Consider the following 27,019-nt stretch of genomic DNA (forward strand, 5'->3'; position numbering starts at 1 on the left):
GCTCGGACTCAGAGTATGCGCGCTCGCGAATCCAGGCCGTGAGGTCCTCCACGCGGTCGTGGTTCTCCATCTGCGTGCGGCTGTAGTAATTGACAAAGTTTTGAACCGTCTTTAGGCCAGGTAACTCCTCCAGGGGGGTCGAAAACGTGCGCGACAGCGCATGTCGAATGCGCATCGGCCGCAGGTGGCTCTCCGCCAGGTCGCGGCAGAACGCCTTGTGCGCCAGGGTGAGCTTCTTGGGCGCTGGCGAGGGGGCGGCCGAGTTGCGCTCGCCGAACTCGAACACAGAGGCCTTCTCCGTGGTCAAGCACGTGAGCATCTTCCCCCGCCACGCGTACTTCATCGGGCTCGCCGCGGCGCAGGAATCAGCACTGCATTCTAGCAGGCGATAGCGCATCTTGTGCTCAGCGCTTAGGCACATGGTGCACCCCATAGAGTTGCTCTTGTCGATATCAAAGGACTTTAGCTTTGACACCGCCGCCTCGGCTTCGGCCGCGTCCACCTCCACAGCGACATCTCGCCACTGTACCCGCCTCGGCATACTCGCCGCTCGCCGTGCCGTCCGGGATTACCGTGGGTCACACCACCACAAATGGCCGGGAGGCCGCTGGCCGCAGAGCCACAGATTCACCCTACCCGCAGCCCTTTTGCACGCGTCCCCCGGCGTCACCTGGTATGGTGCTGGTAGTGTGCTGGTTCAGCTGGGAGGGTGCTGACCAGATTCTATGGTACCCACGCAGACTTATTGTGCTGGTACAGCACTGTATGGTGTGCGTAAGGCGTTCTCGCTCCGCCGACACTAAGTGTCACCTCTACCGGTCATTTCCCATCCTACTGTCTGTTCACAAACCTGATCAGTTCTGTATTGAGAGCTAACCGCTTGCGGACGAGTCGCTTGACAGAGCCGCGCACTTGGCCGAGAAGCCGGTCACCATCTCGTCCACGTTGATTACCAGGCCGCTGGTCGGCACGGTCAACGCACAGTCAGGTGGATCCAGCTCGATGATCGACGAGATAAGCGACTGGCAATTGCTCGACGCACACATCTTCACGTACACCGCGTCTGTGGGCATCGAAGACGAGTACATGAGGTTGAAGCCCGAGTCGTCCGAACATCCATCGAACGAGCTCAGCGTGATGACACTAGCGAGAGTAGAGTAGGCAGTCGTTTGCCGCGACGAAGAGCACGTCGCGGAGCTGGATGACCCCGAAGCGGCAACGGAGCCGATAACTGCGGCGGCCGGCGGCAGCGAAAACGATCTTCGTGTTCATGGTACCTGGTCTTAGGTCGTTGGTTTGGTAGACTGAGAGGCAGACTTGAGGGGCACAACGCAAGTTGTAGACTGAAGTGCTGGTATGAACGGGCAACTCAACGAGGTACGAACCCTGGGACGCTTGTCACCGCGTCCTTTGTCGCAGTCTGCACTGTTGTCCATGCACCGGTTCAAGCACCGCGTGCGAAGGTTCGGGATGGCGCCCCCAGAGCAGACTGTTGGCTAATGTATCGTGGTACATGTCGGCCGACTCATCGGCGCGCGGGGTGGACCTTGATCAGAGTGCTTGGTCTGCGTGTGACATGGTCTGGTCTGGCCTAGCGCAAGGGTGCGCCGGGCAGTCTATACCCGAATTTCGTTCGGAGCTCGGATTCAAGTTGCATTCCTCTCCGACTATGCACGAATCGTTGATGTCACCAACACGCTGAGTCTGGCAGGCTTCAGTTTTCGGGCGGTAGTGTACTTGACGAGACTTTCCAGCCTGCGTGTAATGCATCGTAGCTGACGGTGACTGATAGAGGTCGCGGGTAGTGTTTATTTCACATTTTAAAAACACAGTACCGTATTTGTAAAATATGAGGCCCGAGACCCCAATGGTGGCTACCAGTGCTTAATAAATGTGCTGGCTGCGCAGAATGTTTTTCTTCCAGCATGTGTCGAGTGACTCCAGGCTGCTGTACTACTACCCGCAGTGGCTGCGGTGCCACATCTCCGGTACTAGAAGATTTACACATCGAGCATTGGAGATCCCTGTAGTACTGCTGTGCACCGAGGCTAGTGACCACGAACAGCGTACCTATCGAACACCGATTGCACTCGGTTGGCCGGTTGGTTGATGATGCCCGTATATCCTCGGATTTGACTCACACAACACCTAGTCTAGCGTAGCGGTACAGCACGCGACACTGAGGCCTTGGAGGCCTGGGAGATGAAGCGATGATTATGACGAAATCTTTGAGCTGATGCGTTCTCCGATACAGCTATCCAAATACATATTTTAGGTACACAAGCTTCGTCGATCACGAGATCGAGATCCGCGCAAGCGATATGTTATTCACATGTTAGCCCGCATAAATCAATGAAATATCCTTTGTTGCCCCATCACGAAAGAAGACGAGAGATCGATATAAGACACGGAGTTGATCCCTAGTGCTCCCAACCGGAGCTCATAACTCAAACTGCCTCGACAGCAACAACTCAACTGCAAACACCAGACCACCGTTACCTCTTCTCCAGACAACATGGTCTCCACTCGCCCCTCCATCCTCCTCCTTGTCGCCACCACCTCCGCCCTCGCTACTCAAGCAAACGTGGTCGCCGCGTCATGCGATGCCGACAACTACTCCAAGGTCACCGCCGCCGTGCAGACGCTCCACATCAACTGCGCTAGCTGGACCGCCTACCTCGCCAGCAGAGGCGTCTGGACGTTCGACTCCACGTGCCTCGACTCGGTCTCTAGTTTGATAGATACACTGCCGGACTGCACATTTGGCGGTTCGTACGGCCAGAACAACAAGGACGTAGTAGAAGGCATGGCGAAAACTTGTGGCGAGTTGTCGGACTCGGACGATACAACAACGTCCAGCGGATCGCTGCGAACCTCGTCTTCAGGCAGCAGTGGGCAATCGATAACTATCGCTGCTGTTCTTGGCGCGACTGCATTGTTCCTTGCTGGTATGCTGCAGGTGTAGGACTACTGTACGAGCTCTAGTCGATCCCGCGCTAAGAAATCACGGTTTTATGTTGACAACTGGAGCTTTGCTCCAACCACCGTGCTTCATGACTAGGTAATACCTAGTAGGTATGCGATTTGTTGGATCCTGTTGACAAGCTGAAGTTGAAGTGGTTATGGATACAGCTTCGGCCAATCAAAATTGCGCTAAATTTTGGGAAGCCCTTCGCTCCAAGTCTCCACTGTGTGCGGCGACGACGGCCGTGAGCAATGCACGCACCGCCGAACACCAACCCTGATATATGTTGTGCTGAGTGTCGGCAATGAGGGCGGAGTTCAGACTGCGGTGCTGAGCCCAAACGCTCGGCGCTTTGCCACGTCAGTGCGACCGTCCGTCTTTTTCGCCAATAGAGTGGGATCTCGTGAACAGTGGGACGTCTGTAAAAAACAATAGATGCGGATTGAATGGCAGTATAAAACATTTCATTCTCCCTTCCCAAAATTCCATCCTCCTCCTCCAATCATCTCTCTCTTCCACCCCAATATTCCCAGTAAAGACCCTCCTGGAATGTTACGTAACGCAACCCCCCTCAGAACCGAAGCATCTTGGTCGTCCGACGGCCCCATTCGCCTGGCCGTCCTCGCCGTCTCCAGCGCCCGCCGCCGCGCGCCGCAGACTGCAACTCGGCTCCAGGTCTCCGTCTGCGTCTCGCACACCTCTGCAAGCAAGTTGCACCTCGCAACGACGAGCGGTTCGCGCGCTGTCCTCGCCTAAAGCCAGCCAACCCCAGTCTCAGGAGCTCTCCGCGATGCCCGAGCACGGCGCCGGGCGCAAGGGCGGCACGCCGCTGCCCATCTTCGTGGGCGGCGCCAGCGGCCGCCACGCGCCACGCAAGAAGCCGTTCGTGAAGCGCGGCAGCCGCGGCCGCAGCAGCGGCGACGAGGCGGCGTCATCTCCGTCCCCCGTCAGGCACAAGAAGCGCAGCGGCGGCGTGCTGCTGAGCGAGCGGCGCACGTGGAACCTGCTGTGGGCGCTGTTCATCGTGGCCTTCGTGATCTGCATGGTGTGCCTCGTGACGCTGGGGCGCATGGTGCAGGACGGCAGCATCTCGAACAACGCCGTGAGCGGCGGCGACGGCAAGCGCGGGCTCTTCGCCGTGTGGAAGGAGAACCAGGTGCTGGCCAAGCTCAAGCGGCTCTCGCACATGTTCACGTCCGTGGACGACGCCAAGGTGAAGAACCAGGTCACGCGCCGCGAGCTCAGCAACCTCGGCGACTACGAGTGCGTCGGCTGGCGCCAGACCAAGAACTGCACGCCCAGCGGCGAGCGCGAGTTCGAGAACGACAAGAACTGCAGCGAGCTCATCTCCAACGGCGTCTCGGGCTACTGCGAGGTGCGCAACACGCGCACGGGCGAGCTCAACCAGGTGCTGGCCATGCACTGCGACTCGCTGCGCCCCGGCGTGCAGTTCAGGTGCGATATGTTCCAGAGCCTGCTGAGCTACAGCATCATGTCCACGGACTACGAACACGACGCCAACTTCTCGTACGCCGTCAACCAGAACGTGTTCCGGAAAACCAACAAGATATCGGACACGCCCGTACCGCTGGGAGACGACGGGCTCAAGAATGAGAGCGTGGGCCAGATGGAACTGTCCTTTGACCGCGGAGTCGTGTTTGTCATCTATGAGAAGCTGCTGCTCGGCGCGTACGTGAGCGTGCGCTCGCTGCGCGCATTGGGGTGCACGCTGCCGATTGAGATGTGGTACAAGACGTCCGAGACGAACGTGGAGCACCCGCTGCTGCGGCTCATGGTGGAGGAGTACGGCGTGTACCTGCGCGTGATCGATGACCCGCTGGCCACGCACTTCTACACGAAGCTGTACGCGATTTTTTACAGTGCCTTCGACAATGTGCTGCTGCTGGATGCCGACAACTTTGCCGTGCGCGACCCCAACTATTTATTCGACACGCAAGAGTTTATGGAAACGGGCGCCATCTTCTGGCCAGACTTCTGGAAGCCGGGCAACACGATTTTCAACATCCACGAGAACAGCTACGTCTGGGACTTCTTCGGCCTGAACTACGTGGACATGTTCGAGCAGGAGAGTGGCCAGGTGATGATTAACCGACGGATGCACTACAAGGCGCTGAACGTGCTCATGTACTATGGGTTCTCATTACCTCGGGCACACGAGGAGCTGCGGCTTGTATGGGGCGACAAGGACCTGTTCCGGTTTGCTTGGCTCAAGTCGAAGAGCTCATTCTACATGACTCCGCGGCCGCCGGGATCTGCCGGCACAAAGCACCCGGACTACGACCTATTCTGCGGTGTGACCATGGTACAACACGACCCGAGCGGGCGCGTGATCTTCCTGCATCGTAACACGGAGAAACTCACGTACGCGAACAATCGCATTCTGTGGACCCACATCCAGCAGTACAAGCGCACGTCCGAGCTCTCTGACTACTACGTGCGTGGTGCCAACGGTGGCAAGGTATTCCCACAGTTCAAGCGGTGCTTTGGCAAGGATGTGCACTACGAAAAGCTGTTCACGCTCAAACCGATGAGCGCCTTCCCTTTCGAGAACCTGGAAGACGATCTCCTCCGATTCGCTGCTGCTGGTGCCGAGGTTCTTCGACTCTCCGGTTACGAAGAGAAGGACGAAGATGAGCAGCAGCAGCAGGACCACCAGGACCAGCCGGCTGAAGGAAATAAGCAGGAGTGATCGCCGGAAGAGGCAAGCCATAGAAGAGTGGACCGTCGAGTGGGAAGGAATCTGTAGTGCACCATTGCTCGTGTGTAGGTAGATACAATCGGCCGACGTCGAAACAAATAGCATAAACGCTTTATTAGGGAAAATACCGCATCAAATTGCCTGGGTAGAATTCCAAGCCTGCCACCAATGCGGCAGAGTTTTTCACTACAGCAACGGACAGAATGTAACTGCCAGCCTTGGTTGAACAGTGACGAAAGTGCATAGAACCCTATTGGTTAAAATGTTTCTTTCAAGATTTGACAATCCTAAAAATTATGATTCGAATTAAAGCAAAATAAGTACAGTTTAAGAGCATATTACCTTGAAGACCGCTGGGCGTTCGCTGGACGAACCCGTGGCGATACGCGAAGCGCCTAAGCAGCCTTAGCAGAGACTCATAAGCCGTGGCAGCGTCCTTCTTACCGACCATGTAGCTCTCCAGCCACTCTGGGTACTGGTCCCGCACATAGCAGGCCATCGTCTTGGCTGTCAGGCATTAGCCGTGTCCGGGGGCTCCTCCGTCGTGCTGGCTGCCTCCATTTTACTGACTGGTCTCCACAAATTTACATTTTTCAAGACCACCGACCATTGGTTAAAAATATTATTTAGGAATCATTTCATTGGCTAAATATTTTGTTGCGCTGTATCTCTGTTCATAGCAGTGACAGGTGGCAGTTAGGTTGTCGGCAGTTGCATTCTGTCCGTTTCTGTACCCGTAAACCACCCTGACCGGAACTTTTACCCGGACGTTTTTTTCGGGTAAAAGTCCAAAAATCCGGGTAACGGAGAAAACTTGTCATGAACAAGTTGTATTAGCGCGTTTAATGCAAGTTTTGTTGTATTAATGTATACATGCCGCGCTACGTGTTTACGTGTGCATCACCGACTAGAATGACCACTCTTCCACATTGCTATCGTCGTCGAAATCGGCATCACCCTCCCGATGAAGTGAAAAGTCATCCATATTTGAGATATCCTCAATTTCCTTGTGCACGTCTTCAGCAGTCTGCTCGTTTTCTGGGGGATCTTCATCTTCCGAAGAGAGGTGATCTTCCCCACCGCGATCAGATTCAATAGAGTTGTCAGAATTTACGGCTTCTTCACCAGCATCGACCTCGTCATCCGAATCAGGTGGGACTTCAAACAATGTCAAGTCGGGGGCAGTCGGTAGATTCATACGGGGAGGACGCTGCTTCTTTTTGCGGAGACCGCGTGTGATTCTGGCTTGACGCTGCGCATGCGCCGTGGATATCTTCGCAATTGTTGAAACAAATTATCGTAGTTTGGGGCGAGGCTTCTTGAATCCCGCTTTCATCTTTCTGTTGGAGAATTGTGCGTGCCTCTAGAGTGTTTCCTTGGCCAAACACGTTCCACTCACCGACAAAACACCGCTCGATCCAGGATGGTTTTGTTTGAGTAGGCTTTGGGCCTACTTAACAAAAACATCCTACAGCTTTAGTTTTCGGGAACCAAGTTTGTACAGACGGGTGAGCCTAAACTCAAAATCGCACGCAGGATTCAGCTTTTTGCCAGTGTGCAGTACCTCGTCATACATTCCCTCAGTCTGAGATGCCTACAGCACGAAGGACACCGACGTGAATTAGTTGCGGGCTGGATCATCGAGCGCCATAATATTGGCGTCGGACACAACGGAAGCGCCTGACTACTCCTATGTTAACCCCTCCATACCGGGAGCCCGAAAGAACATCTAAACTGCATATGCAGCGTAATTAGACTTGGTGTTTGTATACAAACATGGTTAGGGGACCGCCGGAGTTATCCTGCCCGTGACAATACCGTGCTAATCGTGCATATCGACAGCTTAAGAATCACCTAGTCGTTCCTCCAACCTGAATAATGCAGCTTACAGCGGAAAGTGACAGGGCACTCCCCCTAAACCGCCGAACAGAAACCGCTGGGCTGCTGTTCCCATTTTCTAAAATTCTGAAATCAAACTTCCAATACTGAAGCCCAAGATAAAAGTTGGGATGTCACCCCCAAAAATAACGCACGCTCCTGACTCGTCTGAATGGGTTCTATGCACAATACAAAAGTCAAGTGAAAAAGATAGCCAAACTCACGCAATCATGTTGCACACTTGACCTTACGTGAAAAGATGCCGCGCAAGATGCAGTTTGGGATGGGAATATGTGCGACCCGGGCGAGAGTCAGGAGGACGTGTACCATTTCCATGCTTAGGTTCAACGTGCTCTGCACACACGACAACTACGCTATGATAGACGGAGGCATACTCATCAACCACTTCCTTCATATATTCAACTTCAAAGTCAGCCTAATATGCAGCTTACCAACTACGGGCTTGCACGGCGCCTCTTTGTACTTACAGGAGTTTCTGGTGTTGAAGATGTTCCCGGGGCAGTCGCGTCTGCTTTGCGGCGAACTCGGATCGGCTTCGCGTCCTCCACCGGAATCAGCTTCCCTTTGGCCCACTCCTTGTGCCAGATATCCCAGCACGTCATAGCCATTCCTTCGAGCCCGCATACATAGAAATATCGGTCCCAGTTCATTGCAGTCGCCGCAGAAGTATGTCGTCGTAGCGGCGCGCTGCGTGCTGGTGCGCAGGGCGGAGCAGACCTTGCATACACGCTGCCGTCGCTTCGCCTGCGTGCCTTCCTTGCGCCACTCGTTCACCTGGCGCGCGGTGCGGACCGAAGGCGGGCCTACACCAACAGGGATGGGTTCGTAGTCGGGTGTGGCTGGCGGTAGCTGCGTCCTGAAGGTGTTGCCCTCGTACATGTCGGTAGGTTGAAGCTGGCAAAGCTGTAGGTGGAGCATGATCATGTACTTGACATGCGTCAGTGGACCGAATTCTTGTTCTTGTGGTAGGCTTATGGACGATGCAGCCGTTGACGATCGCCAGGTCGATCAAGCCCAGCACCAGCGACTTGTAGTACTTCTTGAAGCGGAGCGCACGTTGCAGTGAGTAGCGCTGCAGCGCAGCTGATCGTAAACATCCACGCCCCCCGTGAAGGCGTGATAATCTTTGACTACGCGGGGGCACGGCACCTCCACCTGCTCGGCGCCATCTTGTCGCCCGACTCTGTCAATTGCGGTGCTGCCACCCGTGCACAGGAAATGCACTGGTCGCGAGTCCCACCAACTGATAGCCGTCATGTTCGGAACGAACTTCGACCGAGCAATCTTGAATGAGCCTCACGGAATACTGGCTGGCCGCGTCTTCTTCTTCTCAATGACTAGTTTACAGTAGCCTAGCCGGTTCGTCATTATAGTGCCCACACAGTAGAACCCCATCAGCAGTAGCTGAATTGCTAAGGCGACAGATATGTAGAAGCGGTCAACAACAATTAGTTGCATTCCTTGCTTCCGTGCCTCAGGTCCAAACACCTCCAGCAGGTTCCTCACGACTGCAGCAGGCCCGGACTTCATATCCGGTTTGTGCGCGTCACTGGCGTGTTGCTTTTTTTGCCGCAGTAAGCTTCAAAACTGTCCATATACAGCATAGTAGAGTGCAATATTGGAATTAATAAGCTACATAATACAGCACAGTCTAATTGAAACCCCCCAAAAAATCTTACCGGATGCAGTACGCGGTGATTGCACTGCACAACATAAACAGCTTCGTACCCCACCTGTGCGGCTTGTCCTTCATGTAGACTCGCATCTTGTTGAAGGATGAACGACTAGGTAAAACAGCTTCATCAAAGGCCAAATGCGATGGCGCAACGTACCCTCGTGCGAATGTCCGTTGCAGAACCTCCACCACCTTCCTAATCTTCCACGCTCGGTTTGTTTGAGCCATGACGTCGATGTTCGAGTTGAAATTGAGATTGCGCGAAATCTCCATGAAGCGGTCGCGGGAAAGCACCGAACCAAAGTTGCCGCGAGAGATGGCCCCGACGTCAGTCGTCTTCCAGTGGTTGGCCAACTTCTCTCGCTTCGAAATGTTTCGCGCAACCAGTAAACCAATAAATCGACAGAGCTCGTGGGGCATGATCGGCTTCATCGTTTCCATGTCATGCTGGATGTCGCGGCGGTCTTGCGAGGTAGATCAGCATTGCGCCGTTGTTTCTTCCGGTACCGATGGTAGGACTCATCAATCCGGTGCGGCAGCATCTCCCGATGATACTCGCTGGAGCACGCAGCAATGTGCTGCCACAGAACCACAGGCAAAAAGTAGAAGAAAAGTGCCACCGGAGAGTCACCATGCCGCAGCGCCTCAGCCGTCGGACCAGAGTAGCTTTGGCACAACCCTGGATAGCTGCCAACGTCATCGACTGGCTCCTACGGAGCCATCATGTGCTGGTGGATGTCAAGTTCCACCACGTCCTCCTAGCCCGTAGCTGTCATGCTACGCAATACCGGGTTCTTCAAATTCCCGGCAAGCACTCGGTCCTCGCCGCCAAAGCTTTCCAGGAAATTTTCTGCAAATAGAACTTCAGCAGCAATCTCGGCCTCGGTCTCTTCGGAATCATCAGTAACATCTTCCAGTAAGCACCAAGCCTCCACGTCTTCATCAGATTCGTACTCCGTCGTCTTTCTCGGCCTCATCTCCTGATTCAATACTTCCAAACTGACCACTTGTGTTCGTTTCAAGGGCATTCAGGTCATCGTCGTTGTCTGCCAATAGCGCGTTTCCCCGCGCGGTGACTTCGGCTTCGTCGTCATCATCGTCTGCAGCAAACCACGACCAACATAAGTTAGTGTGCAGTATACAATGCAGGATATCGTACAGCATACCATACTACATAGGATGCAGCAGAATATACAGCATATCATGCAGTATAATATTCACCATAACAGTCAGTATAAGATGCAACAAACCTTTCTCTTCATCTCTTGAGTCAGCGGAGGAAGCCGTATCGCCGTAGCTGTCTCCACAATGAGGAGACGTCCGTCATGGTGGTGCGACGAGCACGTGTGGGCGTTCTTGGCAACGCACCGGATGCCGTGTCAAGAGAGCGTCTTGCCGATCGTCGAGCAGCACGCTTCCTGGGTGCACCGCCTCGAACAGAGGTTGGCGGAGTAGCCGGAGGGGCTGATGGCATCGCCTCCACCGCAGTTGAGCCGTCACGGTCAGCAATAGCTTGAGCAGCGCCTTGAGGTGCTTGAGCCGCAGCTTGAGCAGCTTCGACGGAAATAACAGCAACTTGGGGCGGTGTGGGAACTCGCGCTGATGCGGCAGCGCGTGCGCGAGATGGTGCAGCTTCGATCTAAGCGCTATAGTTCAGCCGAACAACCTCGGCGGAAGCAGCCAATTTGGCGTCTCCAGGGGAACTACGCGCAGCAGGTGCGGGGACACGTGCGGTGTTCCGCAGCACTACGTATAATGACCGCAAGACGTTAGAGCAGTTTCAACAGCAATAATGTAATAAAGACACATCGTTTGCGCAGTATTCCAGCACAGCTTCCTCCCCGCGGAAGAAATGCACACCTTCCTTTTCGCTCAACTCGCATCCTGGCCGAATGTAGTAGTAGCGATCGTCAAGGCTGCGCCTCGGGGGCGGTTTGCGCGTCCAGCCTTGAGCCTTGAGCTCACGCCACACCGACTTGAACGATAGGCCGCGCGCCGTCACCTCGCAGTCCCGCAGGATCTTACATCTCGGTTTCACCATCTTCCCGCAGTCGACTTGAGCCCTCCGCGCGCAAATTCTCGAATGAGGCAGATTCTGAAAAGGCAGGGGAGTGGTCCAAGCGATTGCAGACCAGTCGTTGGGCGGAGGGTCACACAAAACCTCGTAGAGCTGATGCAAGGCAAGGACAGTCCTTGCTACCCACCACAACTAATAATCCGAATTTTGAAAAACACTTGTATTTGTCCTTGTGCAAATAAAAAGGCGGCTACAGAAAATAAACAACATCTTATCTTAAAGTTTGTATACCCTTGTTGCTGGGGAAAGGACACCAATACAAATTTCAAGTCAAAAATCGCTTAAACTGCATGCATGCTGTTTAAGCCTTCAAATCTATGCTGCATTATGCAGCATCCGGTTTGGAGAGGTTAATCCATCTACCAGCTTATCGTTTTCCGCCATAAAATCAGCTCACACTTTCTCCAGGATTTCACGCTCCGTTATAGCGGGGAGCTCTGTAGCTAGTTCATTTCATCGCATCAGCCTCGTCGGTCAAATGGCCATTAACAACCAGACCTCGACGGCAACTTGGCTCAGCCTATATACGCCATTCAGCCCTTAGGCTTTTCTTGAGCGTGGCTTTACACTTAGTAGACGTGAAAATACTGCTGCGATAGACAATGTTCATGATGAAGACTATGACCAGCAATACCTGAAGCCTTTGCAACTCTTGGTCGTTGCGGGCCCTATAGTTTGTAGTGCTCAAGGAATGGAGTTTGGACGATATGAGGTGTCATTGTGCTGTCGCTGGTAACTTTGAGGTTGCTCGCCCAATCTGGAAGCACCAGAAACTCAAGTTGAACAGCAATATCATGCGCATCGTCCACCACCTTGTGGCGCACGGTGCGCTTCTTCTTGGTCTGCATGCGAGTGCTTTGCCGAGTCATCCTTAGCAACAAGGGTGTCTTGAGGTCGCCCAGGCCGACAACGAAGGTGAGGGGAATCGTGTGCTTGGGGAGGATGAAGGAAATTGGTGTGTGAGTTGTGCCATGCTGGTACTGCGACCAGGCGACGCCATGAGACTGTGTCATGTGCAAGAATAGCTTTTCAAAAATAGTTTTGCGATAATGAAGATGATATCTGTGTTGTACTTGATATATGTATAACGTCCGGGTACTCCTCCGGTCAATAAAAACATCGCCAAAACATGCCCAAAATTTGTCCGGGTAAAAATTCCTGTCAGGGTGGAATACGGGTAGCGGGTAGTGAAAAAGCTTACCACGGACGCGGCAACGGTGGATGCTCTGCATCTGAGCTGAAGACAGATGATGACACTTCAGGGAGAGAAGAAGAATGGTCGATTACCGATTAGTGGTTTTCTCAATTTGCTAAGTGGTAGTGTTATCTTCTTGTTGTTTATTCGATCAGTGACTGGAATACGATGCCTGTCCGATGGGTGAGATGTAGTTGTACATGACGTACTGTCGCGTTGGGCCCGAAGAGTCTTTGTCGTTGAAGTGGGTGCGAGTGTTGGTCTGTCGAGAAGCACAGTAGTTGTGGTCGATGTGCGGGGTAGACGGTTTATTTAATACTGAATTGCTACTGCTAGCCTAACACGCATGCCTTGCTGTGCTCCTACGCGAGCACAGGGCTCTCTTTGCATATTTCTGGGGGTTTCCTTGACTATGCGCTACCCTGCGTCTTTTTGTTTTGTTTTCATTTCTTTTCTACTAAATGCATGTTCCATGTTTCTTTTTCATGTTTTTCCTACAAAATGCATGTTCACTGTGACGACTGACCCTCTCGGGTAGCTGCCACAGGAACTTCAAGCCTCTGGCCGCGAGCAAGCAAGCCAGAGCCTTTGCGCCGCATCGCTCTGGCTTGCTTGCTCAGCAGGCCAGAGGTGGGCCTGACATCTCCCCCTGGTTGACTTCGCGTTGGCGGAGTCGATACCCATCCAGGAGTTGACGCCAATGCGAAAAGTGCTTGATCTGCGCTTCGCTTTCAGAGGTTGCCTCATGCTCCGGCACCCATGCCACTTCACGAGCCATTGACGTTTGCGACGTCTAGTTCGTTTCTTGAGGAGCTTCTCCACAATGTAGAGTTCTTCTGCAGTGTCCTCGTCCAAGATTAGAGGTACAGCCTTCGGAATCGGTCGATTCGGGAAATCCTCACGATTCGTTTGGTAATGGGTCAGTAACTCCACGTTGAATGTCGGATTAAGACGTTTCATCGTGCGCGGAAGTATCAACTTCGCCACGTTGTCGTTCACCATACGTTCAATCACGAACGGTCCAACCTTCTTAGCCGCTAATTTCGCTTTCTTCAATTCCGTGTTCTTGTTTACGGTTTTCAGCGGTAAGTTCTTCGTGTCGAGCAGCACTAAGTCACCTCTTTTAAAGACAACTTGTCTGCGCTTGCGATCGTAGTACTCCTTTTGTCTTGCTTGAACTTCTTCCAAATGCTTCTGAGCAGGTTCTACGATCTCCTGTCGCTCCTTCGCAAAAGTTCTTCGCGAACTCCGCGAGCGTCACATCATTCTCCGATTGCAGCAGGTCTTTCATCTCCTCTGCCACAATGCTTGACACCTTACGTCCTGTGTCAAGTTCGAAAGGCGCGAACTTCGTAGACGCGTTGACGAGGGTCGAATGCGCATATTCGATAGTCCTTAGGTACTTAACCCAATCGTCACCGTGATACGAGATCATACATCTCAATGCATCTTCGAGCACGAGGTTCTGGCGCTCCGTCTGGCCATCTGCCTGAGCTCGGTGCGCAGTTGTCATGCTGAGTTTGATACCCATCAACTTCATCAATGACTTCCAAAAGTCCGAGATGAACTTCGAGTCGCGATCACTGATGATGACCTTCAGCAATCCGTGATGCCGAACAACTGCATCAAAGAACACTTTAGCCGTGTCCTTCGCGTCAGCTGTCGAATACGTTGGTGCATACTTCGCTCGCTTGGACAACTTGTCCACTGCAACTAGTATTGCATCAAACCCTTCCGACACTGGCAAACCCGTGATGAAATCCATTGACACCACTTCCCAGCATTCCTTTGGCACTGGTATCGGCATCAGTAGTCCTTTTTTCTTCTGGCTACTGGACTTCCATCGCGCACAAGTCTCACATGTGCGAACGTATTCCCTTACGTCGCGGTCCATAGTCGGCCAGTAGTACCATTGCGCTGCTTTCAGGTATGTACGTCGACTTCCAGGATGCGCGGACGTCATTCCATCATGAAATTCGATCATGACATTTGTGCGAAGCTCTCTTACCTTCGGCACACAAAGTCGGTAGACAGTTTCGCCTTTCGTCTGTTTGAAAAACAGAAGCCCATTGTGCTTGACGAACTTCTCCTTTCCTGCTCCATCAGACCACTGTTGCTTGAAAGCAGGGTCTGATTCGTATCCTTCCTGAAACACTCTCTTCGTCTCAGGGGCCAAGTGCGGACTTACAAAATGATAGTCGACGCTGTTGACTTGCTGCTGTGCTACGCCAATCGGGCGACCCTCCCCCCGTAAGTCGACATCGTCGAGTAACAGGTGAGTATCATCCGTTGACATGTTGCGCAACACTGCAGACTTAATACGATGGTCATGAACTGGTGCGGCATTCTTCGCGCATTCGTCGTCGCAGTCATGAACCGTATACGTCACATCCGGAAGAGGTGCTTCTTTCTCCTCTTCGTCTTCCAGCCCATCCGGTGGAGGCCGTGAGAGCGCATCCGCTACAACGTTCATCTTACCTCGCACATGATGCAAAGTAAACGTGTATTGCGAAAAGTGCGTCAAAAAGCGAGCCATCTTTGGTGACACTCGTGGGTGATGCAACATCCACGAACACGCTGCGTTATCCGTGTAGACGTCGAATGGGCGTCCATGCAGATAGTGTCTCCACTTCTCCGTAGCCACTTTGATAGCTAGTAGCTCCTTCTCATGCGTAGGCCATCCACGCTCATGTTTATCCAACTTCTTCGAATAGAAGGCAATCGGATGATCTGCTCCGTCATACTTCTGTGACAGAACTCCACCAATACAATGTCCTGACGCGTCCGTCGTCACGATAAACGGTCGCTCAAAATCCGGCAACTTCAGCGTAGGCGCTTGCTGAAGTGCGAGCTTGAGATGCAAATACGCGTCCTTCACAGGCTTCGTCCAATTCCATGGGGCATCTCCCTTCGTCAAATCCCTCAACGGACGAGCAATCTCGGCAAAATCACAGATAAATCTGCGATAATATCCTGCCAAACCCAAGAAACTCAACAACTCCTTTCGATTCGTCGGAGTCGGATACTTGGCTATCGCTTCCGTTTTACGCGGATCAACGCTTACTCCTGCCTGCGAGACAGCATGTCCTAGGAAAGCCACTTCGGACTGACCAAACGAACACTTTGCCATGTGCGCAAAAAGCGCGCGACGCAGTACCATACAAACTGCACGCAGATGCTCCACATGCTCCTCCATACTCTTCGAGAAGACGCAGATGTCATCGAGATACACGACGACAAATTCGTACTTGTCGAACAGCTTGTGCATGAGCCTGGACCATCTCCCTGGCATTCCAGCAACTCCCATTGGCGCTACGCACCACTGATACGTTTCCTTGTGTGTTCGAAACACAGTGTACGGACGACTTGACTTCACCACCAGCATTTGATGATATCCCTGCGCAAGGTCAATCAACGTGTAGATGACGCAACCTACCATCTTATCGAACAACTCCTCGATTAATGGCAACGGGATCTTGGCAATGACAGTCACGCTGTTGAGATAGCGGTAGTCGAACACCCAACGCAACGGAATCTTCAAATTGCCGCTACGCAACCATTCAGCCCTTTTCGGCATTTGACCTGTGATTGGGTCCTTCTTCGGAATAGCGAAAATGTTCGAAACCCACGGCGAGTTCGACACTTCAATCCATCCTTTCTTCAACTTGTCCTTGACAAATTCTTCGAAAGCATCCTGTTCCATCTTCGACATGCGGAACGGTGCACGAGAGCTTGGTCCAGCCCCCTTCTTCAACGTCACTTCAAAGTTGACTTCACGCATCGGAGGCAATCCGTCTGGTAATTGCTCCGGAAACACATCCTTGAACTCCTTACCGACTACATTGAAGATCGGTTCTGGAATTCCTTCCACTTCGGGCACAAGTTGTATCTTCACCCGAAACACCTGCTCATACTCGCCTTCCTTCAAGTTGTGCGAGAACGACGGTGCATCGACGTCGATGAATTACATCCGGTCAGGTATGACAACCTCCTCCTTTTGCCAATCCACTTGAGGGTTGTAGTCCTTAAACCAAGGTTTCCCCAAAATGACGTCGTGCGACTCCGGCAACTTCCATTCCACGAACTCGATCGCTGGAAAGAAGTACCCATCCATGCTCACTGGCGCTTCCACGTTTTTGACATCCGTCGCCGGCGTTAACGTGCCATCAAACCGCTGAGCTTGAAGTCGTCTTGACAGAAGCACATTACTAGCCAAACCTGACATAATCATGTTCGTGCTTGCACCCGTGTCCAACAGAATTCGGACATCTCTGCCATTGATGCGACCCTTCCTGATGAAAAGGTTACTCGTACGTTCGGACTTCACTGCGTTCACCTTCAAGGTCTCCGTTGTACTTGTTGGTTGCGATCCTTGCTGAACCAGCTTCACTGGCTGCTTCTCATGCAACTCAGCTTCCTGCTCTGGCGGCGATCCGCACACACCAGACTCCAATTCCGGTTGCATCGCATGCAAACTCGGTTCTTCAACTGGCTGTAGTCCACACGAGCCAGCATCCTCCGTCATTTCTGACGCTGCAGTGACAGTCTCTTCCACTTGTACACGTGCCTTGTCCATGAATGCCTGTAACTCATCCGCTTGTTCCTGGATGTCAGCAACACTCATAGTCACGCGATCCATGACGACAGTATCCACCTGTTCGTCATCCTCGAGGACCATGTTCATCCTCGGCTTACGCCCTTGATTACTGCCCGAGTTGTTGTACTTCGGCGCATTCCGCTTAGCCTTTTTTGTCTGCTGCGGCTGTATCGGACATTGGCGACACCGATGGGCACTACTCCCGCACCGGAAACACAGGTTTTGGCGCATACATTCCTCCTTCGACGGTACCCTTACGTTGTCGATCTCCATCGGCACTGGTCCATCGTTGTTGCTCTTCGATCGTCTGTTGTCGTACGATCGGTACCTCGGTCTATTGCCTGCTCCTTCCGAGCATCCACGATGCGCGTGAGACTGGTCGTAGTCGACCGCTACGGTAATAGCGTCGGTCAACGTTGCACCCCTGCGATACTGGACTTCCTCCCGAATACTTGACGGCAGACCACTCAAGAAGTACATGATCTTGTCCAGTTCGCTCATCTCCTTGACTTGAGTAATCAAGTGCCTGAACTTACTGATATAATCGGGCAAGTCTCGACACTGACGCTCCTTCAAGTCATTCATCTGGTCCCGAAGACGTTCTTGCAGATCCGGAGGCTCGAACTCTTCCTCCAGCTTCAAAATGAAGTCTTCCACACTCTTCACATCGTCCTTCTTGACGATGTACCACTGAGCGGCTCCATACTTCAGCGATCCCGCTAACACAGCCAAAATGCGTCCACTCAACTTACTCTCCTTCCAGTCTATGCCCTTAGCTAAAAAGTACTGCTCCACCTGCTCCCGGTATAGTTGGAACGATTCCTTGAGCGTCCCCCCGTAGCTGGGCATTTTTATCCCATCCAGCTTTAGTTGCGACAGCTGCCTTGACTTGCGCAGCTCGTCGATCAATTCTGTCTGCTTCTCCATGGCCGCCAACATACTATGCATTAGTTGGGCCGGATCCGCCATCTTGAACACGCGAAAACTTCGTACTTTGTGTGTTCACCCTTGAAACTTGATACCGGTGGGAGCAATCTACTTTTAGGGGCACTGACTAAAAGAAAGTAAAAGAGAAAACCTGTTAAAGAAAATAGCCTATGCTACTTCCTAAAATTGGCCGAGTTACGCGCTGTGGGAGGTCTTGGACTTCTTCGATGCCTTTGAAGAGGTCGATGACGCGTGAGAGGTCGAGCGGCGACGGTTGTCGTCCTGGTCTTCGCTTCGCCAAAATTTTGCTGTGCCGGGCTACCAAGAACAAAAACTAACTGGCTTCGAGACTTATAGAGCTCGACTTAAGTGCGGTGCAGTCTTTTGAGAACAGTAGCTACTTTGGCAACTGGGCTGTCACCGGGGCCAGATGCAAAACAAATTTGCACCACGGCTGCCCTCCAGTTATATCCCACGGTCAGCGTACAATAATAGGTTGCCCTATTAATGTACCAAAGTCTCCCCAACAGCTGGGTTGGTCACGCTGACGTGACACTTACACCTCAAGCTGAAAAAGCCTCCCCTTGAGTGCCGTGCAGCAGCGAGCCTTCCCCACGCAAGTGCTACCAGATGTCGCGTTGGGCCCGAAGAGTCTTTGTCGTTGAAGTGGGTGCGAGTGTTGGTCCTGTCGAGAAGTGCGGTAGTTGTGGTCGATGTGCGGGGTAGACGGTTTATTTAATACTGAATTGCTACTGCTAGCCTAACACGCATGCCTTGCTGTGCTCCTACGCGAGCACAGGGCTCTCTTTGCATATTTCTGGGGGTTTCCTTGACTATGCGCTACCCTGCGTCTTTTTGTTTTGTTTTCATTTCTTTTCTACTAAATGCATGTTCCATGTTTCTTTTTCATGTTTTTCCTACAAAATGCATGTTCACTGTGACGACTGACCCTCTCGGGTAGCTGCCACAGGAACTTCAAGCCTCTGGCCGCGAGCAAGCAAGCCAGAGCCTTTGCGCCGCATCGCTCTGGCTTGCTTGCTCAGCAGGCCAGAGGTGGGCCTGACACGTACTCGGAATATATCGTGGTTTCTTCGTTGGAACTCACCGAAGAAACTGGGTGTTGCCAAATGTTGAGAGTGCTTGTGAAGTTCTTTTGTTTCGACTTGTCGGTGTGTCTAAGCAGCCGACGGTAGTAACACTTCAGGGAGAGAGAACCAGGGTGCAAAATAAAGCGAAGGGTGCTCAAGTGCGAACGGCAACTTCAATGCAAAACCGAAGAGAAAGCAACAGCTGAAGTCAAAAGCCAAGGTGAAGCTAATGGTACCCCAACATGTACTGCTAGTGACACTTGGGCCGTATACTATGCTGCACCTCAGGCCACAGAATCTATTAGTGCTCCTGCAACGGGGCCCTCTCCAACGAAGGTACCTGCGACTTCAGAAACAAAACCGAAGCGGCAACAGCAGAAGCCACCCGCGAAGTCCTCCCAGGGTGTAGCGAGGACCTCCAAGAAGAAAGCTGCTGAAATGAATCCACGAGCCTCCGCAACCGCTGCTGTGCGTTCAGACCGTGAAGGAAAATCCGGGAAAGAGGCCACAAAGCACGGGAACTAAAGCAGTAACTCCAGCACCCAAGAAACGTAAAGCATCTGCAACGACACCGCAGGGTGGACGGCGAAACTCTGACAGAAGTAGTAGCCCAGCTCGACGTGCTGGTATCTTAGATAAAGATGCTTTGCTCTTAGCCTAGCAAATTTCCGAGATCGAGTATTAACTGAACCGTAGGGAAGAAAGCATTTTTGCTGTTTACGTTGGTGGGCAAAATAACTTCAACTACTGTATCTGCCACTCGAAGCAAAACTATGAAGGCACCCACATGTTCTCAAGCAGCGATCACCTGTCTTCCTTCTCCGTTCGCCCTAGTTGAGTGGCGGATCGATTGCATCTTGGTCAACGCACGCGCACACCCCATCGTTGTTTTGAACATTTTTGCTGGTTCCTCTACACCAGCACCAATGTCACTCAATGCGACATCCTCCCTCATCACCTGCGGTCGCTCTTGGAATTGTTCTTCCTCCGCAAAACCTCGGATCACCTCGATTGCATCCGACTGTAGTGTTTCACAGAAAATACAGTTGGGGGAGTCAACTACTCCCTGGTAGTTGTTGCCGTAGTGTATTTGGTAAAACCAGAAGTGAGGTTGTCCTACAGCGGTCTGCTTGATTTACTTCGTAGGGCTCTCCCTGTACCAGCGTAGCCAGTAGGCTGCACATCTTGCATGCCATGAAGAGTTGATGCTAGGCGTGCAATGTGAGAGAAAGCACCCTGGCGCATGAGTGGCGTAAGGTCGTATCTACTGCAGATGCTAACAAAACTTTCACCCTGTTATCCACTACACCGACAACTTCATTCGCTCCGACGGATCGAACGCGCACAATCCCAACACCAATTGCAATTGCGCATCGTTTACAAACGCCTTAGGCTGAGGCATGAACTTCTGCCGAGTAACGTTAAACTATACCACTGGATCGGGAATGCGCTGACCCTAGGGCACGTCACTCGTCACAGCTTCCACCACACAGATGCCGAACGAGTACACGTCCGACAGCACGTTGGACGTCGCGGGTTTGTCCTTGCGGATCACCTCGGGCGCCATCCAGCGGACGGCACGCACGGTTTTTTCGTCTCCGCTCTGCTCCGTCGTCAAGAAGCTCAAGCCGAAGTCCGTCAGCATGGCCACGCCGTCTTTGCTCACAAGGATCTGGTTGCCCTTGAGGTCGCTGTGCACGATGTGTCTCTCGTGCAGGAAGTGCAGTCCGAGAGCAGCATCTAGCAATTTTCACCACAGTAGCGACCGACCTTCTTGTCTTGCGTGGTACAGGTAGTCGAGCAGTTTTCCGTTCTTGCCCTCCTCAGACACGAAGAAGTACGTCGAACTCTCGTCGCAGGCGCCGAAGAAGGGAACGATGTTCGGGTGTCGAGCTTTCTGCCATATACGTGCTTCTCGATGGAAGCTGCGACTCTCTTTCTCGTTGGCGACGGTGACAGTCTTGATAAAAATCCTGCACTCAGCAACCATCCTCTGTTGACTTTACTAAATGAACCAGCGGAAAATGGTTGTTGATCTTTCCGAACTTCGCGACTAGGAATAAACCACTCTGGGTAATCCCCCTTGAGTACGAATTTGTTTTATTGGCCATTGTTGGGCTGCTTCGCCTGGTACCGTTGAAGGATGTTCCTTGCCTTGTTTCTGCAGTTTAGACGCGCAATTTCGGTGGCGATGCGACCTGGACTATCCTTGAAATAAACATCAGGATCGCTATTCAGAAGAAACTCAATCATTTATACGTGATCCCTGTATGCGGCTTTCATCAATGGGGTCTGGTTCTCTGCGTCAACAATATTTATGGCGGCACCATTATCCAAGAGAGCACGAACGATGTCGAAATGGCCTTCTTCCGCCGCAAGAAAAAGTGCCGTACGCCCATCGCTCGATTTTGGGTCTACCGCGGCGCCCTTTACAAGCAAAAAATTGCAATCTCCATTTGGCCTCGTTGGGCTGCAGCAATCAAGGGTTCCACCCAACGCCGTTTCCTGCGTTTACATTTCGCCGTGATTCAGCAGAACGCGTGCCACCTCGGCTTGATTCTGGTAAATGGCTTCACAGAGTGCAGTATCCCCGTCATTATCTCGACAATTCACGTTCGCCCCACGCGAGATTAACAGCTGGACTACCTCTATGTGACCAGGCGCAACAGTAAATTAGAGAGCTGAGCATCTGTTGTTTCCTGGTATGTCGACAGCTGCGCCATGATCCAGTAGCCATAATAGACACTTCGCATTTCCCTTTCTTGCAAGGACGTGAAGTGCGCAATCTTCGTTTTCAGCCTTAGCATTAACATCAGCGCCGGTCTTCAGCAGTTGCTCCATGGTCTCCATACGCTCGTTTTGAGCTGCCAGTATCAATAGAGTTCGCCCATACGAGTTTGGCAAATTCACATTGGCGCTGTGATTAATGAGAGCGAGGGCTGCGTCATTATGACCGAACATTATTGCGACCGCGAGAGGTGTAGAGCCATCATTTTATCCAACGTCAATGTTGGCTCTATTATCCAGAAGAGAGGTTACAACGTCATCGTGACCACTTTCCCTAGTATAAGCTAGAGCAGTGTGCCCTTCGTTGTCGAATTTGCCAGTATCAGCTCCTTTTTGTAGCAAACGCCTCACGATGTCAATACGACCAAACAACGACGCACGCATCGGAGCAGTACACCCTTCGTGTGTGGGCGGGTTGATGTCGGCTCCGTTCTCTAGTAGCACCTTAGCACCTTCTAAACGGCCCCATTCTGCTGCATAGCCGAGAGCAGAATAGCCTTCGGTATCGGTCATATCCATGTTAGCTCCATGCCTTTTCAGAACGCGCATGACATCGGTATGTCCGCTCTCAGCAGCGGCCAATAGTGGTGTTAAACCATCCTCTGCCGGCCTGTTAACACTTGCTCCGTTGTTCAGTAAGAGTTCAACAACTCCAGCGTCATCTTTACGGACAGCAGCAACTAGAGGTGAGCAAGTGGGCGGATCGACGCAAGCTCCTTTCTTTAGCAAACGTTTAAATGCTTCAAGATGACCCCACTCAGCCGCACAAACTAGAGCTGTGCACTTGTCCTTATTTGTTTTCTCGACAGCTGCTCCCCTCTCCAGTAATAACTGTATAACTTCACTTTCTCCTTCGGACGCTGCCTTAATCAGTGCGGTGTAGCCTTCATTGGAGGCTTTCTCAATGTCAGCTCCATCGTTCACCAATGCCTCCACAACATCAAGGTGACTGCGTCCCGCAGCATAGATGAGAGCCGTGAATCCTTTGTCGTCAGGGAGTTCAATGATAGCTCCATTGACCACCAGCAGCTTTACAGTATCAGTATGTCCTGAAATGGCGGTGACGAGAAGGGAAGCCAATCCGAGTTGGTTTCTGTGTTCGATGTCAGCACTGTTCTCCAGCAAAAGCTTCATCGTATCGGTGTGGCCGTTCCGCGCCGCATCCAGTATAGCCGTGTTGCCTCCCTTAAGAGTCTTGGCGATATCTGCTTGTAACGGATATAAGAGCATATCCGTTGTGATTACACTTTCTGACCTTACAGCAGAAGAGCGACGCTTACAATTGAAGAGAACCATACGGTGGAAGAACATGTTTACTCTTAACGGGCAAGAACAGAGTCAACGCTGCCCTTAGCAGGCCACGGCAACGACAACCAGTAGCTGTAGGTAGCGGCAAGAGGTAGCGAGCTCAGGTCAATGCACTTTTCATTTTGCTATCCATTACACTGCTCCATTCTCCAGCGGCAAGCGAACAACATCGACGTGATCAGCAGCGGCAGTAAGAACGAGAGGAGTGACGCCGTCATTCGTAGCCACGTCGACAACTGCTCCATGCTCAATTAACAGCCTCCCAATTTCGCGGTGGCGATACTTGGCAGCGATGAGAAAAGCGGTCTATCCAAACTGGTTGGTTCGGTCAACATTCGCCTCATTAGCCACAAGAATCTCCGCCACCTCGTGGTGGCCGTTTTTAGCTGCGTACATCAATGGCGTGTTGCCCCGATCGTTCGTCTTGTCCACGTTATCTCCTCTCTCCAGCAGGAGACGAACAACTCCCACGTCCCCCTCAGCAGCAGCTCGAGTGAGTGGCGTATCGCCGTCTTCGTAGGCCTTGTCAAAGTCGGCTCCGTTTTTCAGAAGTAGCATCACCATTGCGGTGTTTCTCGTCTCCGTAGCTTGGAAAAGCGGCGTCACCCCTTTGGGCCTTGCCAGGTTCAGGTCTGCACCTTTGTCGATCAGAAGGAAAACGACGTCGGACTGGTCCTGTTCGACAGCGAAATGGAGCGGAGATCTGCCAGCTTCGTCGGCGACGTTCACGTTGGTGTCTCCACATCGAAATCTCCCTCACAGCGTCTCCATCTCTAGTGTCCGCGAAAAACAATCCCTCCTTTGCATTGCTCGTACTCATGCTGCGTTTGTCAAGTGGACGGCGTGTTCAGAAATACGGGAGACTGCATTCCATAGTTTGGATAGAGTGCTAATTAATATCTGTTGCTCAAATGCTGCACGCCTGCTACAAATCCTGCTGACTTTCTGTTGCGTACCAGAGAACTTCTGTTGCGCACTTAACGTAACAGAAAGTCAATGCTGAATAGCTGTTCGTTGCATATTCAGAGCGACGACACTGAAAAGCTGTTGGCCTGTCATCGGTAGTCTGAGATGACTAAGCAAGCCTTCCACACATGGACAAGGGACACTGGCTGATGTGCGTTATGTTGTGTGAACCAGTGTAACGGGGTTACATGGAATAGTGACCCTGGCACTACTCAGGGATGGCTACAAAAGGTCTCTCCCCTGAATAGTGACACTATAGGCTTGAGAGCCAACCGATGCATTTTATATAGGATAAACTATAGGAAAGTTCGGATTTGTATGCAGGACAAATCTGTACTAACCGATAAATACACTCAGTCTTAGATCTACCGTATTTCTGATCAATCCGTCCCCTTAGGCCGGGGACTCATGAACTGCCGTTCACTGAGAGTTTGTATTCTCGTTAGCACACTTCCTCTGTGCAAGGTGCTCGTGTGGCCCCGTCACACTTGATAGCACTTGTAGTCAATCCTACACCTACGCGGGTAGATTGGACTACCTGAATCCTCTGTGGTCTCAACGAGTGAGCCAAGATGGATAGAAGTGCGTTTCCTCACTTGAACGACTCGCAGTTCGAGTCAGTTCGGAAGATGGCAGGCATCGTTGGAATATATGCTCTGCGTAGCGTAGCGGCAGCGACGCCGGCTGAGTAGGTCGAGCGCATCAGCGCGTTCGACACCTACGATCAAGGACTCATCGCCCATGTTCAGGGGCTGCAGGCTTCCGCAGCCGCGCCGAAGCCGGTGCGACCGAAGCCGTTGAGGCTGAAGGTTCACCCCTTTGAAGAGAAGGAGGGTGAGAACCTTCACTTCTGGGTCCGAGAGGTCGAGGACGCGGCTCTCGTCTCGGACGAGCGACTCTATGTCGCTTTTGCCGTTTCGAATCTTAGTGGCAGCGCTAAAGGTTGGGCCTATACGCGCGAAACGACAACGCCGGCATGCTTTGCATCATGGCCCCAGCTATGTGAGCAGCTGCGGCCACGTTCCTTTCGGCAAACTGTGAGTATCGCCAGCGCTCGCGCTTCCTCGCCTGCAAAAAAGGAAGGCAGGAAGGCGGTAGCTGCACGAGTACATACAAGCGATGAGAGTACTCACAGCCTCGCTTGCGGGAACACCCCTGCCCAAACACATCAAGGTGATGGACGATCTGCGTGTTGACCCAGCCCTTACGCGACTGTTACCCGTGCAAACAAATACTATGGAGGAGGCGATACAGATCGCCCTCTAGGAGGAGTACAGCCACAAACGGGTTCATACTCCCGCCACGGTATGGCAAAGCAACCCTTTGCCGGATAGCGCGCCGAATGGTGGTTTAGGCAATGGAACCTGCAACGGGCCAGTTCCCATGAATTTGGACATGGCCGAGCAGAGCGACATTCACTGCATTGGCTGTGGTAAGCTTGGGCACATGAAACGTGCCTGTCCTGCGGGAGGTCAAAGGAAACGTTACTCTTCGAAGCCCTTTGCGTATAAGGGTCGCTGGCAGAAGCCGCGACCTAGGTTCCGGGGGGGACGCAGGACACCAGTAGGGTCGGGGTGGCATACTCGAGAGTCGCGAAGTCTTCATGAGGGGCTTGCGGGTGGCTCACGCCATGGGGACTTAGTCCTCGATAGCCTATGTACACTCGGAAAAAGGCAGAGGCGGGCTGTTTGTGGCCCACGCGAGTGTACCGGGATAGGACCATCCCTTGAGAATCTGGATCGATTCTGGGCGTCAAAGAACTTTGCGCGCCGCCAGCCAGTTGGGCGCAACCGCAATAGGTACGTTCTACGTGGTAGCAAAGACAACGGGCTGGTCTCCGTAAGGCTAGCCAATGGTTCTGTGATATAAATACCTCGGCTCCAAACGATCCGGGCTGTCACGTTCGAAGACTTTGATAACAAGGAGCCGTTGTTGGTCTTAGACATGGACAAGTACGACTTGGTCCTTGGCATGCCGTGGTTAGAGAAACACGAGCCTTGGATCAATTGACGTGGCAAGGGCAAGCCGTCCCCCGCGCTCTGACATAGTTTTGGTGAGTCATGTTCCAGCCTCTGCGAGAAGCCGGGGCGCCCATGAGGGCCACCAGTGCGAAGCAGCGTCCAAAACGTTCTTTGGGGTCGTCGAGACTGACGGCGACTCTGAAGGACACCGGACCGACCGGGTTCTGGGCGTGGGGTGACGGACGGCACCTACCACGTGGGTAACTTAGGTTCACATGCGGATAACAAAGTTCCACGGGCAGCAAATGCTGCTAGAGAAGGCACAGTCGGCGCTGTCTTGGGAAACATAGTTCCACGCGCGGTCACGCAGACCATAACTGATGAGGAAGCCCCACTACTTTCCTGTGTGGGTGGCGTAGTTTCGCACGAAGTCGCCGATACCATAACTGATGAAGAAGACACTCTAGGCGTTTCGTGTGTGGTAACATAGTTCTACACGACGTTACTCAGACCATAACCGATGCGGGAGTTGCTAAGAGCGCTCCTGGTTTGGGTAACCAGTATGTCTGTGTGTGTAGGCTAGGCATTTCCATCGCGTCAGCGCCCTGCATCACCGAATAATTAGACCCATTTACAGACGACATTAGAATGGTATACGGCTTGAGCGAAGAGAGTAATTCGATAACAGCCGCGGTAGCTCCCGAGTGCTCTTGCGTCACGCGACACTGTATCACGCAACAGCCACATATTACAAAGCACGCACTGATAAACTGTTCGCTGACCTCTCCTTTGACAGACCGTTGCTTGCCTCCGCCTGTCGGTGCCGTCATCACTTTCGCCATGGCGGGGATGATG

The 27,019-nt window shown here is 52.6% G+C and overlaps 4 protein-coding genes across 4 annotated transcripts; 1 reads left to right on the forward strand and 3 right to left on the reverse strand.

The window, feature by feature from the left end:
• Positions 1-872: 872 nt before the first annotated feature.
• On the reverse strand, positions 873-1,250 carry IUM83_01259 (Beta-elicitin DRE-beta; the record flags this gene model as incomplete). Its single annotated transcript, XM_067925101.1, has 1 exon — positions 873-1,250. The coding sequence occupies one exon, from the start codon at positions 1,248-1,250 to the stop codon at positions 873-875; it is 378 nt and encodes a 125-aa protein (XP_067797465.1).
• A 2,505-nt stretch (positions 1,251-3,755) lies between these two features.
• IUM83_01260 (uncharacterized protein) lies at positions 3,756-5,675 on the forward strand (the record flags this gene model as incomplete). The annotated part of the gene is made up of 1 exon (XM_067925102.1): positions 3,756-5,675. One exon carries the CDS (start codon positions 3,756-3,758, stop codon positions 5,673-5,675), a length of 1,920 nt encoding a protein of 639 aa, XP_067797149.1.
• Positions 5,676-20,598: 14,923 nt separating this feature from the next.
• On the reverse strand, positions 20,599-20,889 carry IUM83_01261 (TKL protein kinase; the record flags this gene model as incomplete). Its single annotated transcript, XM_067925103.1, has 1 exon — positions 20,599-20,889. One exon carries the CDS (start codon positions 20,887-20,889, stop codon positions 20,599-20,601), a length of 291 nt encoding a protein of 96 aa, XP_067797286.1.
• Positions 20,890-23,543: 2,654 nt separating this feature from the next.
• Positions 23,544-24,057, reverse strand: IUM83_01262 (TKL protein kinase; the record flags this gene model as incomplete). The annotated part of the gene is made up of 2 exons (XM_067925104.1): positions 23,544-23,912; positions 23,998-24,057. 2 exons carry the CDS (start codon positions 24,055-24,057, stop codon positions 23,544-23,546), a joined length of 429 nt encoding a protein of 142 aa, XP_067797151.1.
• Positions 24,058-27,019: the final 2,962 nt, after the last annotated feature.

The sequence above is a fragment of the Phytophthora cinnamomi genome (genome assembly GCF_018691715.1).
Source record: "Phytophthora cinnamomi strain GKB4 chromosome Unknown Contig14, whole genome shotgun sequence".
Lineage (NCBI taxonomy): Eukaryota > Oomycota > Peronosporomycetes > Peronosporales > Peronosporaceae > Phytophthora > Phytophthora cinnamomi.